At 35.0% G+C, this 17198-nt stretch overlaps 2 protein-coding genes across 2 annotated transcripts; both read left to right on the forward strand.

Moving 5' to 3' along the window:
- The first annotated feature begins 251 nt into the window (after positions 1–251).
- Positions 252–4746, forward strand: LOC136232188 (protein SIEVE ELEMENT OCCLUSION B-like). Its single transcript, XM_066021231.1, has 10 exons — positions 252–510; positions 581–676; positions 757–1211; positions 1416–1525; positions 1608–1747; positions 1816–2307; positions 2384–2903; positions 2975–3123; positions 3326–3829; positions 3903–4746. Exons 1-10 carry the CDS (start codon positions 298–300, stop codon positions 4527–4529), a joined length of 3306 nt encoding a protein of 1101 aa, XP_065877303.1. The 5' UTR covers positions 252–297; the 3' UTR covers positions 4530–4746.
- A 7213-nt stretch (positions 4747–11959) lies between these two features.
- On the forward strand, positions 11960–14711 carry LOC136233286 (protein SIEVE ELEMENT OCCLUSION B-like). Its single transcript, XM_066022906.1, has 7 exons — positions 11960–12191; positions 12280–12381; positions 12464–12918; positions 13056–13153; positions 13230–13372; positions 13446–13934; positions 14006–14711. The coding sequence occupies exons 1-7, from the start codon at positions 11967–11969 to the stop codon at positions 14648–14650; spliced, it is 2157 nt and encodes a 718-aa protein (XP_065878978.1). The 5' UTR covers positions 11960–11966; the 3' UTR covers positions 14651–14711.
- The last annotated feature ends 2487 nt before the right edge of the window (positions 14712–17198 follow it).

Below are 17198 nucleotides of genomic sequence, written 5' to 3' on the forward strand. Positions count from 1 at the left end.
CATCAGTATTATGCTAGAATACATGCACGTGATACATGTTTATTGAATAAATTATATCCTTGTCTTCATATTTTTCTTTTCTTTTACTTTTAATAAAGCAAGCAACCCCAGTGAAGAGACAATAAGCAGGAGTAAAGTGATCAAAGTAAGTTTCTTAATTACAGCTCAAGTAAAGAAGTTATTCCTATCTTCATATACATGTACATATATATATATAGAATAAACATATTTCTTATATTGCTCCACATTCATATAACAATTACTTAGAAGCTTGATTGCTACCCAGTTTTGAATAAAATGAAACAAGAAGATATATTAAATGCGCTGAGGGAAATCAATAAGAAGAGTAACCAGCAAAATTCTTCAACAAATCTTGATGAAGGTTGGTTCCTGAAAGAATTTGGTGAGGATCCTAAAAGTTCAGAAAAAAAAGTTGATGTCAAACCTCTTTTCCATCTAGTGGAGGACATCCTTAATCGTGCCATCCAGAATGTTAATCGAAGTGTCATGGTACATCCTATGCTTATCCTATACAAATACATATATATATATATTCATAACTAAAGTATTCAATTTGCAGGATACCAGAGCATACATGGAAGATGAGAGCCACAAAGAAGAAGTTATTCTTTTGCGTGAGAAATTATCCCATATAATGGATCGAATCGCCTACAAGGTTGACATCAGCTAGAGAATCTTATTTATTCCGCTTTGGTTTGGAAAACTTATAAAAGAATAAATCACATGAATTTGCAGATAGCCTACAACACTTCGAGCAAAGGAGATCCAGACGAGACAATAAGGTGGATATTGCGGAAACTAAAGGAGTATCCATGGGAAGCTAAATTGATACTCACATTAACAGCTTTTTCTTTGAACTATGGGGAATGCTGGCACCTCGCCCTTATCTATTCATCAAACCAACTTGCCAAGTCCATATCACTGCTCAAGCAAGTAGCTTATACTTACAAGCCAGCAGGTTTCCCCGCTCCTCCCTTGGAAGCTGTTAATGATCTGGTCTTGGCCATGATGGATGCAACCCGCTGTATCTTTAGATTCCATGACCTGGGGGACCAAATTGCCAATGCTTCCGATGTGCCACAATATTCTCATGGTTTAAAAGAAATTATCCCAGTCACCATCTATTGGACTATCAGGAGTGTCTTGGCTTCTGCCTCTCAGATAACCAGCCTCACCAGCTTGGGTTTTAAGTAAGTACCAATTACCGTTTCTAGCTTTTTTATAAGATTCATGAGGATCATTAGTTGTTTGGTTCGAGTCTTGTGAAGGCCATAAACAGTTGCTAGGAGTTTTACCCTCTTTGAGGGTCCTTCCCAGCTCAAATTCAAATTCAACTAGATGGTGAAAACAAAAACAAAACCAAATATATTAAACTTGTCAAATGATATTCTCAGCTATGTAATATCAAGCGCAGAGAAGGAAGAACTGATGTTCTTGACAGTAAAACTCAACAGTAAGAAAGAGGAGCTCGAGAAACAGGCTGAGTTATGTCAGCCGACCTTAGGTACTTTCCACTCTATGGCTACTTGAGTATGTGAATATGTATATAGTCTAGAGTTGAGCTATCAATGATATTATATATGCAGAGGAAGCAAGGATGATAAAACGTCTTGAAAGTATTAAGGACCTTCTTAATGCTCCCCAAGTCGAAAACATGATTATTCTCAGGGCACTTATTTATTACAAGGATGATCAACAACCACTTCTTTATGATTGCAAGAAAAAGGTAGCAACCTTTTTTTTTTCTAAAATTTAATAGCAAGAATCTGATTGGGACCACTGTTTTTGTTGAAGAAACATGTAGTGCTGGATGTGTTGAGAAAGAAACTGGTGTTGTTGCTGATATCAGATGTAGACATCCCCCAAGAAGATATTGAGTCTGTGAAAGAGATATACGGTAAAGCCAGAGAGCGTAAAACGCAGGTAGAACGTGACTTTGAGACAGTGTGGATCCCCATTGCTGAGCAAGGGTCAGAGCAGGATATTGAAGAAAAGTTCAAGTTGAAGAGGGAAGCTATGCAATGGTACACAGTGCACAGTCCTTCATTGATTGCCAAAGAAGTGATCAAATTAGCCAAGGAGGAATGGAATTTTGAAAATCAGCCTATCATCGTGGTTATAGATCCGCAAGGGCAAGTTGCCTCGCCAAATGCATTTCCTATGATTCGTATTTGGAAGAATCTTGCTTACCCTTTCACCTCTGCCTCAGAGGAAGCTCTTTGGAAAGACAAGATTTTTGATCTTGATCTGCTACTTGCAGACATCTTTCCCGAATTTCAAAATTTGGTACCACACACAATTATATACATTTCCAACTAAAAATTCACTTCCTTTTCTTACATTGTGTTCTTACTGTAATCAGATAGAGAAGGGAAATGATTGCATATGCCTTTATGGAGGAGAGGACATGGGATGGGTGAAGATGTTCACAGCAAGAACACCTTCTGTGGCAGAAGCAGTGAATCTTCCACTGAGGATGGTTTATGTGGGGAAGAGTAAATCGAGCTTTCAAGTAAAGACAAACATTGATACCATACAGAAAGAGAAACTAAGTTACGTAATGGATGAGAAGCAACAGCGGCGTTTTTGGACAAGAATTACAAACATGCTTCATTCTAGGATGCTGTTAGGCAAAACTATATACGAGGATCCTGTTATTCAGGAAATCAATTCACTGCTTAATTCAGATACTAGTGAAGGAGGATGGGCTGCTTTTTTCACTTGGGATAGACATGGCGAATCTGTCTTAATGACTATAGCAGAAGGAAAGGTGATCTTGAATAGCTTAATTCATTTTACTGAGTGGCAGCATAATATGTCACGAAGAGAAGATTTCATTCCTGCACTTGAGCAACACCTCAAACACCATAATGCCTACAATGGTGAGACCTTTGAGCATTTTCAGGCAGTACTAAATTGAATAATTGAATCACTTTTTAACATGATAATGCAGATGGACTAAAACATATAAAATCCTATGAGGAATTTCAACAAAAATTTAAGATGCTCCATCGCAACGACCCTACAAGGATTGTCAAAGCACTGATGTCTGCCACTGATTATTCAGAGCCACTGCTTTTTGATGGAGTCGCCAAAAAGAGGGTTTGATTTTATTCCATTTACTGTTATTGGTGTATGTTAAACCTTTAGAGTCAATATCTATTGTTTGTTGTTGATGATGTTATGTAAAGTTAGCTGATTTTGTTTTCCCGAAATTGCTTACATAGCTGTTTGGAATGAAAAATAAGAAGCACTTAGTCTTCCAATACTAATCTAATTATTGTTTTCCCCCAAATGAAAACAGGTTAAATTTGATTTTCTGAGACCAAAACAATTATTATTGCTGGTATCAGACTTTGACATCTTACAAGAAGAGATTGCCATGGTTGAAGCGATTACGAAAGAGATTTCTACCATTCCAACAGCACGACAGGCAACAAAACGACCAGAAAGGCCGTTTGAGATAGTGTGGGTTCCAATAGTAAACACAGATATTCTACATAATGAGAGTCAACAGAAGAGATTTGAGATGCTGCAGGATTCTATGCCCTGGTACTCTGTTCTGAACCCTTCAGTGATGAATGAGACTGCTATCAAGTTCATCAAGAAAGTTTTCGGATTCGACAAAAAGACTATCCTTGTTGTGGTAGATGAACAAGGATGGGTTACATGTCCAAACGCACTCCATATGATGTGGATTTGGAGCATTGACGCCTTCCCTTTCACCACTTGTAGGGAGGGACTTCTATGGGAGAAAGAGAGTTGGGGACTTGACTTCTTATTGGAAGGCATTGATCAAAGCAATTGGGTAAGCCTTTTACTTCTTAAATTCTAAAACTATACCAAGTGGTTATGAACTACTAAGACTTGTGATTAATTAGAGGCAAGAAGGAAAACACATTTGCCTTTATGGAGGAGACGACATAAAGTGGATTCGAAAATTCACAACAGCGGCCAGGGAAGTAGCAGAAGCAGAAAAAATCAACTTAGACACGGTTTATGTGGGGAGAGGCAACCCAGGCGATAGAGTGAGGGAGGTCATTGAGAAAATAGAAGAAGAGAATCTGAGCCTTTACTGCTTAGACCTGACATCAATATGGTACTTCTGGAAGAGGATAGAGAGCATGTGGAGATCAAAGGTTGAACTAGGAAGAAGCGTCAAGAATGATCCTTTAATGAAGGAAATCATGACAATGCTAAACTTTGATAGCAGTGAAGGTGGATGGGCTACTCTTTTCGCCACTGGAACTGTAAATCATGAGTCGATCAAGGCCAGAGGGAACATATTTCTAAGCTGTCTCACTGATTACAAACTCTGGAAATATGATATCCGGCACAAGGGTTTTATGACAGCACTTAAAGATTACCTTCAAACACTTGAATCTAAACATCACTGTAACCATCTCAGCTTCCCCGTCAATGCTGGTATTGTTCCTCAATTAATTGTATGCTCAGACTGCGGCCGTCGCATGGAAACCTATATCACATATAAGTGCTGCAACAATTAATCATCTCTCGTTCAAACAACTCACAAATAACAACCCAATTTCAAGATTACCTTCATTTTTATGATTATGCATCAACCTCCTTGTTTTTCTTTCAGAATTGAAATTTCAAGATTGTAACTAACTCCTTCAGCTTACAATAATGCTACTTGTTTCCAACCATTATGATTTCAATCTTTTAAGTGTAAACGTGATTTGAAATTCAGCACTTCAAATGATATTTTTTTTTTCCCATTCACATATATAATTATTTACCTACAATTATCATGCATTAACATAGGTTTTAAGTATCCAAAGCAATCAACAATTAGATTGTTATTTGAGAGATATTCTTCGACACAGAATTGTGAGGTTTTGGTATATTGAGGTTGATAACTTGTTATCTGAACTTGGTCATGTGTCTCAACCGTAACGATGATCCGACGTCGTACTAGAGCATGTAAATAATAAGCAAATAAGATAGGATCAGAGTCCGGCAAACTCTCTCCGCTACCTAAGCCAGTCTATGATTTAGGACCGAATGGAATGGTATGTACTAGTTTAGATATAGTAGTTAACGTACAGAACCTCGTGCTTATACATGTTTAAGGTTTGTCACCTCCTTACGAATCCTTACAAGCTTAGGATTTCGAATCTTAGGAGGAATCTTTTATCTCGTAGGATTTCTAGAAGGTCCTTCGATGTGTTGATGCTTAAAGGCTTGGACGTTTGGGTGATGGGTTGCTGCTCGTTGGGCTTGGACCGCATCAACCGTTTCTGTCCTGCTGGGACTGTCTTGGATGTGCTTGGGCCTTTGTTATGCTTGGGCCTGGACCGTAACGAGGATAGTGATGACGTCACACACGTGATATCGTTTAGCCCGATATCAGATGTCCCCCACCACCTGGTCTTTAAGACATTCTTTCAGGATTTTGTAATAACTTTTTTTTTGTGGGAGGTGTATTTTGTTATTTTGGTTGCAAGTCTTTATTTTTTCGGAATATTCATAGAGCATTTTCTGTTTGTGCTAATGTGTCAGTTGGGGGATGACTCTAGGATCTTATGTTTTGGCAGCTTCTTTAATGATTAATGTTTATTTCTTTGATGGAAACGCTTCAGTTGTCTTCTGAGTCTTTTAGTTTTCCTTTTCTTCCCTTTATTTTCCTTTCTCTTCGTCATTTCATTTCTCCTTCTCCTAAGTTTTCCAAGCTTCTCGCTTTCTTCATTGCTCCCGAATTCTGGTTGGGGTTGGCCGCTCTTTGTGGCGCTTCACTCTTTGCCCTCATTCCTTTGGGTTGTAACTCACGATTGTTTTGAGATCTTAGCGTTTTGTTGTGACTTTTGAAGTTCTGTGTGTAGGAATCGATCATGGGTACTGTGTCGTAAAAATTGCTATCTCGTTAGTTGGCTGCCAAAAAATGTGTTGAAGAGGAGGCTGAGGTTGCCGCTCGTTCAGCTGAAGTGGAGGAAAATGGTTGTGTTGTGTGTAGATGGGTTTCCCAAGCTATTCCTTCCTCCCCCTCTTCCACCAGCTCTAATAGCTCATTGAGGGGCGGTATAAACAACTCCTCGGGTAACTCTAGTTCATTTTCATGCTCTGTTCTAAACTGTTTGCTATTTGCGTGTCGTGACATCATTTTTATCCTTTGCAGCCACCTTGTCGGTTTTTGGGGGTCCTGGTCTAAATTCCGTACCTTTGGCAGTCGTTCCTATTTCCTATGGTGGTCCTCTTGAATCAGAGTCTACCGTTTCCCTAGATAAGAATGAAGAACCCAAATACTTTGGATGGAGATACCGAATTCATGGATGCTTTAGGAGAGAAGAATCGTAACCTTACGGAGGGGAATATCTTCCAAATGTGTTCCACGGATACTGATTCACAAAAGGAATAACGGTTTAGTGGCTCCATGAAATTGCACGCATCCCTCTAAAGGAAAATAAGCAAACACAGGGGCAGAGGAATATAAAAGTTTTTACCTATTTCCTTTAACCAAGATCCGTTAAACGTTATTTCATATAAAGAAGGATAGAACGAAATACCTTAATTGACGATTTATCTACAGTTGCTAACGAAGTGCCCACAACTCTTAATTCCGAGTTTCACGAGCACAAAACAAAATAACAAAATAAACGATTAGAATCTCAACCGAAGTATAGCAATCAAGAAAGAATGCCTCTAACAAATCAACACAAGATCAAGGAAAGAGAAATAGAGATAGCAATTAATCGAATAGAGAAAAGCGAGATGATTTCTTCCCGTATTCTATGTTGGCCGAAATTTCCAACCCTTGCAAATAATGAGTTGGGCGAAATTCATATATAGGGGGTATTTATAGCCTCTTAATTCTAATCACTAGTTAGATTGAATTAGAACACTTAATTAGAGTTTTATTCCAAATAACACTCTTATTTAGTTAATATTATTTATAATTATATCTAAATATAATAAATAATTTTAATTATTGATAGGATAATAATTAGGGATATAATTAAATTAAATCACCTGACTAATTTTATCCTATAATTAATTTAACCATAAGTATAATCTAATTATAATTATCTAAATTTAATTATCCATAATATATATATTTATTTTAGATAGGATATTATGAACTATTAGTTAGAGATGTAATCACATTAAATCTCCTAATTCATTTATCCTATAATTAATTTAACCACAATGATAATCCAATTATAATTATCTAAATAAATTAACTAATATATATATATATATATATATATAGGGGTGAGATCCAGTGTGACAAGAGGTTAGTGTGTGACAATGATCTTATTGTGTGACATAACAAAACTACGTAGTTTTGATGATAATTAAAAAGGGCAAGGTGACAAATTTGTAAATAAAATGAAAGAGAGAATAGAGAAAATTGTTTTATTTCTTTTTTTTAAAATACATTTTCCCGATATCTCTAACATCATTTTTCGAAATTTTTTATACTATTAGACTCGTCTAAATTAGACGGTCATTTTAAGATCCCTAAAGCTCAAGTAAAAAAAATTCCGGTGAACGAAATTCGGGTGGTCGTTTTCCAGCGAGACAAAAAGTACTTAGAAAATTCTCAAAAAATTCCAGAAAATGTAAAACGTTATTCTAAGAAACTTTAATTCTTGGGTCAAAGCGGTATTTCTTACGGTTTAGTCCCAATAAAACTTTTTTCTTAATTTTATCCATTTTAAATGCTTAAACAATTTGTTGGGTCAAAACTGTAAGCAACCTCGCTTTGAGCCAAGAATTAAAGTTTCTTAAAATGATGTTTTACATGTTTTGAAATTTTTTGATAATTTTCTGGACACGTTTTTTGTCCTACTTACATTGTTCCAAATCAGTGTACCATTTGTTCGAACATAATACTTATATTGTTCCAACAGAAAATTGTTTATTTCTTTTCTTTAAAATACATTTTTCTGACATTTCTAACCTTGTTTTTCGAAAATTTTTATAATATTAGACTCGTCTAAATTAGACGGTCATTTTAAGATCCCTAAAGCTCAAGTAAAAAAATTTTCGGTGAACGGAATCCGGGTGGGCGTTTTCTGGCGAGAAAACAAGTGTTTAAAAAATTCTCAAAAACTTCCAGAAAATGTAAAATATTATTCTAAGAAACTTTAATGCTTGGGTCGAAATGAGATTTATTACGGTTTAGTCCCAATAAAACTTGTTCCTTAATTTTATCCATTTTACATGCTTCAACAATTTATTTGTTCAAAAGTATAAGGAATCTCGCTTTGAGCCAAGAATTAAAGTTTCTTAAAATAATGTTTTACATGTTTTGGAATTTTTTGATAATTTTCTAGGCACGTTTTTTGTGCTACTTACATTTTTCCAAATCAGTATACCATTTGTTCCAAATCAGTGTATCATTTGTTCCAACATAATACTTATATTGTTCTAATAGAAAAATGTTTTATTTCTTTTCTTTAAAATACATTTTCCTGACATTTCTAATCTCGTTTTTTCGAAAATTTTTATAGTATTAGACTCGTCTAAATTAGACGGTCATTTTAAGATTCCTGAAGTTCAAGTAAAAAAAATTCCGGTGAACGGAATTCGGGTGGGCGTTTTCTGGCGAGAAAAAAATTGCCCAGAAAAATCTCAAAACATTTCAGAAAATGTAAAACATTATTCTAATAAACTTTAACTCTTGGGTCGAAGCGGGATTTCTTGCAGTTTTGACCCAATAAATTGTTGAATGATGTAAAATGGATAAAATTAAGGAAAAAGTTTTATTGGGACTAAACTGTAAGAAATCCTATTTCGACTCAAGAATTAAAGTTTATCCAAATAATGTTTTACATTTTTTGGAATTTTTTGAGAATTGTCTGGGTACTTTCGGGTTTTTTTTATCGGAAAACGCCAATCTAACCGTCGGATTCCGTTGATTTGGGACTAAACCGTAAGGAATCTCACTTTGAGTCAAGAATTAAAGTTTCTCAAAATAATGTTTTACATTTTTTGGAATTTTTTGAGAATTTTTTGGACATTGTTTTCTCACAAAAAAACAGATCGCCGGATTCCGTTCACCGGAAATTTTTTTACCCGAGCTTATGGGATCTTAAAATGACTGTCTAATTAAGACGAGTCCAACGGTATAAATTTTTTTGAAAAACGAGGTTGGAAAAGTTGGGAAAATGCATTTTAAAGAAAAAAAATAAAACAATTTTCTCTTTCCTTTTATTTCCAAATTTGCCACATCCTTTTGGTTAATTACAAAATTGGTATTTGTCACACAATAAAGCTTGTCACACCATAAAAAATGTGTCACACATAATCCCATCTATATATATATATATATATATATTTATATATATATATATATTTATATATATATATATATAATAATTTGAAGCTGTACAATGATGAATTTAACACATTTTGTGAAGATATGGGCATCTTCAGACATCGCACGGTTCCAGGTACACCACAACAAAATGGTGTAGCCGAGCGGGTGAATGAAACTCTAATAGAAAGCTTTTTTGTATGTTCTCAAATTCTAGCGTATCTCAAGACTTTTCGGGTAAAGCAACTTTAACAACTTGTGATTTGGTGAATAGTTATCTGCCTGCTTTAATTAATTATCAAACTCCTAAAAAGGTACGCTCTAGCAAACCTGCTAATTATTTCGATTTGAGGATTTTCGGATGTCATGTTTATGTCCATGTCAATGGTGGAAAATTGGAGCTTAGATCTAAAAAGCGAATTTTGTTTGTAGTGTTATTTTTTATCTTTCTCAAAATACAATTTTCTCACATTTAAATTCTTTTATGCTTTTATATAGCTATATGAAATCCCCACAACCTTAAAATTCCTAAGGTGACCCAAGCGATTGCCTTTCTAAACTATGATCCCCTATATGTGTCCCACTAATTCCTTTGTCGGTATTCCATCCCAGAAGGTCCCTTTATATAGAAACCCTCGCTTTAGAAGGGCCATGCACTATGGGTTATCTCGGAGCTTAAAGTGTCCATATAGTTCTACCTTTATAGAGACATTTGCCTCTCTTTAAGAAGGACGAATATCCGACTCTCCTAGTCCTGAGTGGACTTGGGTGGATCGCTTAAGCCAGTATTGACTACTGACTCAGTAGGTGGCAGAGATCCAAAGCCAAGAGAGTCTTTATCCCATATAATGTTCTTTATACCAACTCGGCCTCCATCCTCAACGACAATTGATATGTTCGATTCAACACTCCACGTCGAAGTCTTCTAGTTAGGGATGTAAACGGGGCAGGGTGGGTGGGGATTGGAGTTCCCATCCCCATTCCCCGACTAAACAGGGAATCCCTATACCCGCCCCGCGAAACAAATAGGGACAAAATTCATCCCTGTCCCCGCCCCGTAGGGAATCCTCGACCTCGCGGGTATCCCCGTTTACTTATTTAAAGTTTAAAAGAATATATGAAAAAAGAAATAAATGAAAAGAATAGAGAAAAAAAGAAAGAAAAAAAAGAGAATATGATGAACAAATAGATATAGAGTGAAATAGAGGTAAAACATTTGGATCGGATTAATCATAGGTTCAAGTTTTTCTATGCGTATTTTTTATTTTCTATGATTAATAATATGTTATCGGGATTAAACGGGTAATCCATCGGGAATCCCTGCGGGGCACAATTCGGGGATCCCAGCGGGGCGGGGATACCCTTTCCCATCCCACTAACAGGGCACATATTAGTCTCCGTCCCCGCCCCATTTACATCCCTACTTCTAGTAGCATTGCCTATTCTTGGGGTTGAGTTTGCCTATGGCCTAACCCCTATACAATATGCATACCTACAAGCCAAGCAAAATGTTTCTTCAGTGATGTTTTTTTTCATAGTGTTATTTTATTTCTCTAAAGAATATAATACAGTTTCTCACATTTAAAATACTCTTTTATTCTTTTATATAGTTGTATGAAGTCCCCACATCCTTAAAAGTTCTGATTAGATCGTAATTAGGAAGTATTAAACAAAAGGAAAAATATAAAAATAAACCGACCGATTTGTAAAATCAACCCACATGGTTTAAAAGTTTACAAATAGAGACATGTATTTTTTTTTTGTAGTTTACAAACCTAGTTATTATTTTAAAAATTATTGCCGTGACTATTTATCCAAAATGGAGTGATTTGGAGAAATTAAAAAGAAAGATTTTCCAAATTATCCAAAATTCAATGTTTAACTTTGCCAATCAACTAAATCACAAGTATTATATGGCCGAAAAATTAACTGAAATATCCTTTATGTGCAAAAATTTTAATGTATAGATCTATATTTACAAACTTTTAAACTACATGGATTATTTTTACACATTAGTGAAATTACAAGATTTATTTTTATATTTTTTAAAGAAAACAACACATAATTTCATATTTTTCTGAAATCAGCAAATTGGCGACCGAAATCCCAGTAGTAAAAAAAAAAACTTGTCTTAGTTGTTCTCCTATATGTGCAATTCAAAACTTGATCTTTAGTCCAAATCAATTCAATAACTTCCTAATCCATTCTGAAGAACTTTCGAGTATTCCGAAACTTATGTATGTTGTTTTAAAATATCATTAATGTCTTTTTTTATCCGATCTAACTCTTTTATGTTTCTAACACATGGGTTTGAGTCAAACCCTTGTAATTTAATTAGAATTTATGAGTGATTGTCGACTCTTTTCCTTCTCCTAAAAGTTTTTTGTCAAGAGAGTTTAATGGGAGTGATTATTTTCTTCAAAGCTAGTTTAATAAGACTGTATACTTATTTTGAAAAAGAAAGAAAAGAAAAGAGGTTAATTGGCTTGAGCTATGAGCAAGTTAAATTCTATAAAAGAAAAGAGATATGTGGCTGGTACTTTAACCTTTTAATAAATATATAATTGATTACAGTGGAAGCAAGGAAGCTGATTCCTTATCTTTAAATAGCCTAATGCTGCTAATTGCTTCTCTACACCTCAACTCTGTATACAGCTAGAGATCGATGTCACAGCCAATTAATGCCGCCAGTAGCAGTGCCAGTGGGCTTGTCATCAAGTCAGACCGGAGCAAGTTAACGTTGGTTGATGAAGACTCAATGATGAAGCAAATTCAGGCAACTGATGCTCCTAAACATGCCCAACAATTTAACGTTAGAACGCTTCTCAATTTTGTCCAAGACATTCTTACACTTGCTACTTCACTTGTTGCCGACACCACTTACTTGAGGGTGGGTATCATTTATTTACTTACTTTGTTACTTAGTTGACAATACAATGACATAAAGTAATTGTATTTGCGATATCTGTCTGGCACAGGCCGGTCAACCTGATCCACAATTGGAGGAAAAAAGCCGTAGTCTCAATCGTATTCCAATTCTTAAGGAAATGAAAAGCGTTGTTGACAGAATTGCACGAGAGGTAAGGAAAGGATGTTTATTTATAATTAATGTTTCTAGATTACATTACATGATGAATTATGAATTATGAATTTATGTTGTAGATATCGTTCACGGATTTGGTTCGAGGAAATGACGATGATACAACTCTGGCCTTGTTCAAAATGCTTTCAAGCTACTCCTGGGAAGCTAAGTTGGTGCTGACAATGGCAGCTTTTGCTTTAAATTATGCAGAATCTTGTCTTGTTGCCCAAGCTTACTCTTCAGGCGCATTTTCCAAATCAATGGCACTTCTTAAGAAAATGCGAAGACCATTCCTTCTCGAACTTATTGAAACATCCAAACCACGTTTTGATGCACTTATTAATCTCATAAGGGTGATGATGGATGTCACTAATTCTGTAGTTGACTTCAAAGAATTACCATCTATCTACATTTCTACTGAAGTTCCGTCTTTCCAAGATGCTCTTAACTTTATCCCAAAAGCTGTCTATCGTACCATAAGAAGTATTGTCGCCTGCGGTACTTGGATTAATAATCTTCCTAAAATCGGACATGAGTATGTATATGTATATCCTTCTTCTCAACAAAACTTTCTTTTTTAATGGGACCCTATCCTTCTTATTTATTCTTAACATAAAACATAAACATCTTAAACATTTTGATTGTCAAACTCTAAATTTATTAGATTTTCAGGCCTTCTACCACTACCGATGAGCCATGGGAAATGTCGAAACTTCGAAGCACATATGAGTATCTGAACGAAAAACTCTCCTTTTGCCGCGAACACATAGGTTTTCTACTTAATAATTTTAAATATTTTGTACCTAATAATTTTTATATAAAATAATTGTACATATTTGGATGCAGAGGAGAAGATAATTGATGAAGCCTATATAATGCTTTTGAATCTTTATGATAAAATCCATTTTGACAACACGAGGATCCTCAAGGCCATGTTTGATTTCAACAAGGATGTCGATCCACTTTTTCATGGCCCTACAAATAAAAATGTTGGTTGTACAACCTAAGCGCTACTTTTGCAAATTATATCATGTGGAATATATTAATGATATTGATTACCAGGTTAAGATAGATGTGCTGAGGAGGAAGACTGTGTTACTGCTGATTTCGGGGCTAGACATTTCGTCGGATGCAGTTACGATTCTTGAACAGATTTACGGTGAATCTAGAATATATGGAAGAATGGAGAATCTGTACGAGGTGGTTTGGATCCCAGTTGTGGATCATACAGTGGCATATAGTGAGGAAATGCATAACCAATTTGAGACCGTGCAACGTGCAATCCCATGGTACACAGTGCACCATCCAGCCATGATTAAGAAAGTGGTGATCAGATTCATGAAAGAGATTTGGCACTTCAGAATGAAGCCGATTCTGGTGGTTCTTGATCCTCAGGGTAAAGTAGTATGCCCCAATGCATTTCACATGATGTTGGTTTGGGGAAGTATTGCTTTCCCTTTCACTTCCTTGAGACAAGAAGCTCTCTGGAAAGAAGAGACATGGAGGCTTGACTTTCTCGTTAATGGCATTGATTCATCAATCCTCCATTGGGTAAATAACATTATTATTTTACACTTAACAATATATATATTTACATACTCATTATTAATGTCAATATATAGATGGACGAAGGAAAGTACATATTCCTGTATGGAGGAGACGATATCGAATGGATAAGGATGTTCACAAGCACCGCAAAATCAGTTGCGCAGGCAGAACGCATACAACTGGAGATGGTGTATGTGGGAGTGGGAGTGGGAAACAGCACGAAAAGGGCCAAAGTTGAGCAAGTGATAAGTGCAATCACAGTTGAGAGGCTTAGTTATGTATGGCATGACATGACAATGACATGGTTTTTCTGGACAAGGCTAGAAAGCATGTTTTTGTCTAAGATTCAGTTAGGCAAGAATCATCATGATGATCCATTGATGCAAGAAATTAAAAAATTGCTGAGCTATGACAAAGAAGGTGGTGGATGGGCACTTCTTGGAAGAGGGTCTAATGTTGTTGCTAATGGACATAGCACTACTGTTTTGCAAACATTATTAGACCATCATATTTGGAAGCAAGATGTTACTGTTAAAGGCTTTGATATATCTTTCAAAGAATATCATGACAAGCTTCATCAAACTTATCATCACTGCTGCCAATTTGACTTTCCTACTACCTCCTCCGCTACCACTCCTCACCGCTTCATATGCCCTCACTGCGCCCGAGCCATGGACAAATTTATCACTTTCTCATGCTGCGATCATGAGACGCCATAACCATTTATTTATCATATTCAACCTTTTCTCAACTTTACAAATTTTCCTTATTTCCTGTTACCAATATTAAACAAGAATAAAATAGTAATAATCAACAGAAAATAATATCAATCTAAAATTACAATAAATCAATAATTTTTTTTAGACGAATCGAAAAAATCAGATAGAGTAATATGAGGTCTCATAATATCAATTTTCTCAAGATAAATTTAGCCACAATTGGCTATCGCTATGTTTCTCACAAATTGTGTGTAGAAATTATCACCGGAATAGAACAAAGATGATTGCAAAGAAAAAAAATATTAGATAAAAAAAGGAAATGGTTACTCTATATTCGCAATCTTCCAAAGAAAAAACAAAAACCAACATTTATGGACAAAGACAATGTTTCCAACTGTTTCCGTATCAATTGCACTTTTTAAGAATGAATTTATCCAATCCCCAACTTTTTTAATAAAAAATAAAATTAATTTTTTATTCATTATTAACCAACACTCTTCTATAGGAATAAAATTCGCAATAATAAGATTTGACACTGTCATAACTATTTACAATCAATATCAGCATAGGATAGGTAGACAACAATATTTGAATCTTCATTTGTGAACATATATTTACTTTTAATGATTGACTAGTAAACATGATGTCTTTGAACTATTCTTCTTTTTGTGTAAATGATACACTTCACACAAATACTAACATAACATGATTTTTAGATCTCATGTTTATTTTCATTATGCTCATAAACATCTCATCGTTCTACAATATTTGTAGAGAATTAAGTCTCAATAGTCTCATTTTGAAGCGACCCTACTTCACTTTCACATATGTGATTTCTTTTGCTCAAAATTCTGACCCACAAAGAATCATCAAAGCATAACTTAACTTTTCTCATTTTATATAACATCATATATGGATTAGGTTGACCTCTAAAGTGACATCATAAGGTTTATGTAATTAAGTTGTCCATTTGAATATAGATCTTGGGATCTCCAATCAACAAAATTAGTTTTCTCTCAAATAAATGCTTAAATATTAATGAACTTCAGTTTCATTTCTTTCAATGCTTTTTAAACTTGAACTCGGTAGATCCGTGATATTATCATTTGATTCTACAAAATCAATAGAGATGACAACCGTTGAGATCAATTCTTTAACAATGTTATTTCGACGATGCATATGTGTCGCTTTTTACCATCATATATCACATTAAGTGCTCTGTTAATTGTTGATTGATTATCACAATATATACAAATTATGGGTACAAGTTTTGGCTGTACATGAATATCTTCCAAGAAGTTTTGTAGCCACTTGGTCTCTTCTCCAATTTTATTCAATGCGATAAACTTAGACTCTATAGTGGATCTAGTTATAGTCATTCATCTTGAGGATTTCTAGGACACTGATCCTCCTACTAAAGTAAATACGTATCCACTAGTGCCTTTGGATTTTTTTTATAATCGCCTTTGGAATATTTTATACCATATATCCAACATACATTCGAGAATCTTTCTAATACAGCAGGTTTCCTCATATAGTGCAATTCGTAATCATGAGTATACCATATTGTTGGCCCAAATAAATAAATTTTATTTTTATATAAATAAAAAGCATATGGTTAATTTTTAGAGCAAATTTTGATATAAAAGTAAATAAAATAAATAAAAAATATTATGTAGGTCTCAGCGAGACCTATACACGTGTCATTGATACCTACTCTTGGAACTATTTTCCAGGGTTCGGTTCAACATGCCCGACTTCTCCAATGAAACCAAATCCTGATAAACGAAGTCTAACTCCTTTCTCACACCTATGCCCAGCCTTAAACTATCTAACCAGAAATTAGTTGGATGAGGTGGCATGGAAGTTGAGGGAGGTTAGGAAGAAGTTAGAAGGAAGTTGGGGAAGGTTTGGAGGTTAGGAAAGTTAAATGAGTTGTCAATAAAAGCAATATGAGGCCTTGTATAACTCATGAGATACATCATGACTACATGTAATGGTTGTGTATTCCACTTAGTCAATGCGTTCACCTTTATTTTTGGACAAATACTGGTTAATGTTGATTGGAGTTCTGGCTTTACCAAAATCATCCTTACTAAACTTTACAGTTATCTTATCCACGTAGTGTGAGTGAGTCAAGATGAGCGTGTTACGTGAGTGTTTGATTTGGATGCCCACAATCACATATGCGAGTCTCATATCTTTCATATGTAACCGTGAGTTTAACGTATCATTGGTACTCTTCACCATTTTATCATTACTTCCCATAATGAATATGTTATCAACATACAAAAACAAAATGATATATCATTCATTTGTAGTTTTGACATAAATACATTTTTTACACTCCCTTATGTGATAGTCGTTAGCCATCATGGCATCATTGAACTTTTTATTCCATTGTTTTAGTGCTTGCTTTAATCCATATAAAGACATCACAAATTTACAAACTTTTCTTATCACGTCCGTGCCCAAATTCATTAATTATATATTAGACTATATAATATTTTTAAACAAGTTTATAATTAAGAGCTATTTCTATATTAAA

The sequence above is a fragment of the Euphorbia lathyris genome, chromosome 6 (assembly GCF_963576675.1).
Source record: "Euphorbia lathyris chromosome 6, ddEupLath1.1, whole genome shotgun sequence".
Lineage (NCBI taxonomy): Eukaryota > Viridiplantae > Streptophyta > Magnoliopsida > Malpighiales > Euphorbiaceae > Euphorbia > Euphorbia lathyris.

What these genes read in the sequence shown, in the direction of transcription:
- LOC136232188 (XM_066021231.1), top strand. Translation starts at nt 298, where the DNA reads ATGAAACAAGAAGATATATTAAATGCGCTGAGGGAAATCAATAAGAAG. An exon ending in CTCACCAGCTTGGGTTTTAA is followed by an intron (nt 1,212 to 1,415) that starts GTAAGTACCAAT and finishes TGATATTCTCAG; the next exon opens with CTATGTAATATCAAGCGCAG. An exon ending in TTCCCGAATTTCAAAATTTG is followed by an intron (nt 2,308 to 2,383) that starts GTACCACACACA and finishes TACTGTAATCAG; the next exon opens with ATAGAGAAGGGAAATGATTG.
- LOC136233286 (XM_066022906.1), top strand. Translation starts at nt 11,967, where the DNA reads ATGTCACAGCCAATTAATGCCGCCAGTAGCAGTGCCAGTGGGCTTGTC. An exon ending in CCGACACCACTTACTTGAGG is followed by an intron (nt 12,192 to 12,279) that starts GTGGGTATCATT and finishes TGTCTGGCACAG; the next exon opens with GCCGGTCAACCTGATCCACA. An exon ending in TTGACAGAATTGCACGAGAG is followed by an intron (nt 12,382 to 12,463) that starts GTAAGGAAAGGA and finishes TTTATGTTGTAG; the next exon opens with ATATCGTTCACGGATTTGGT.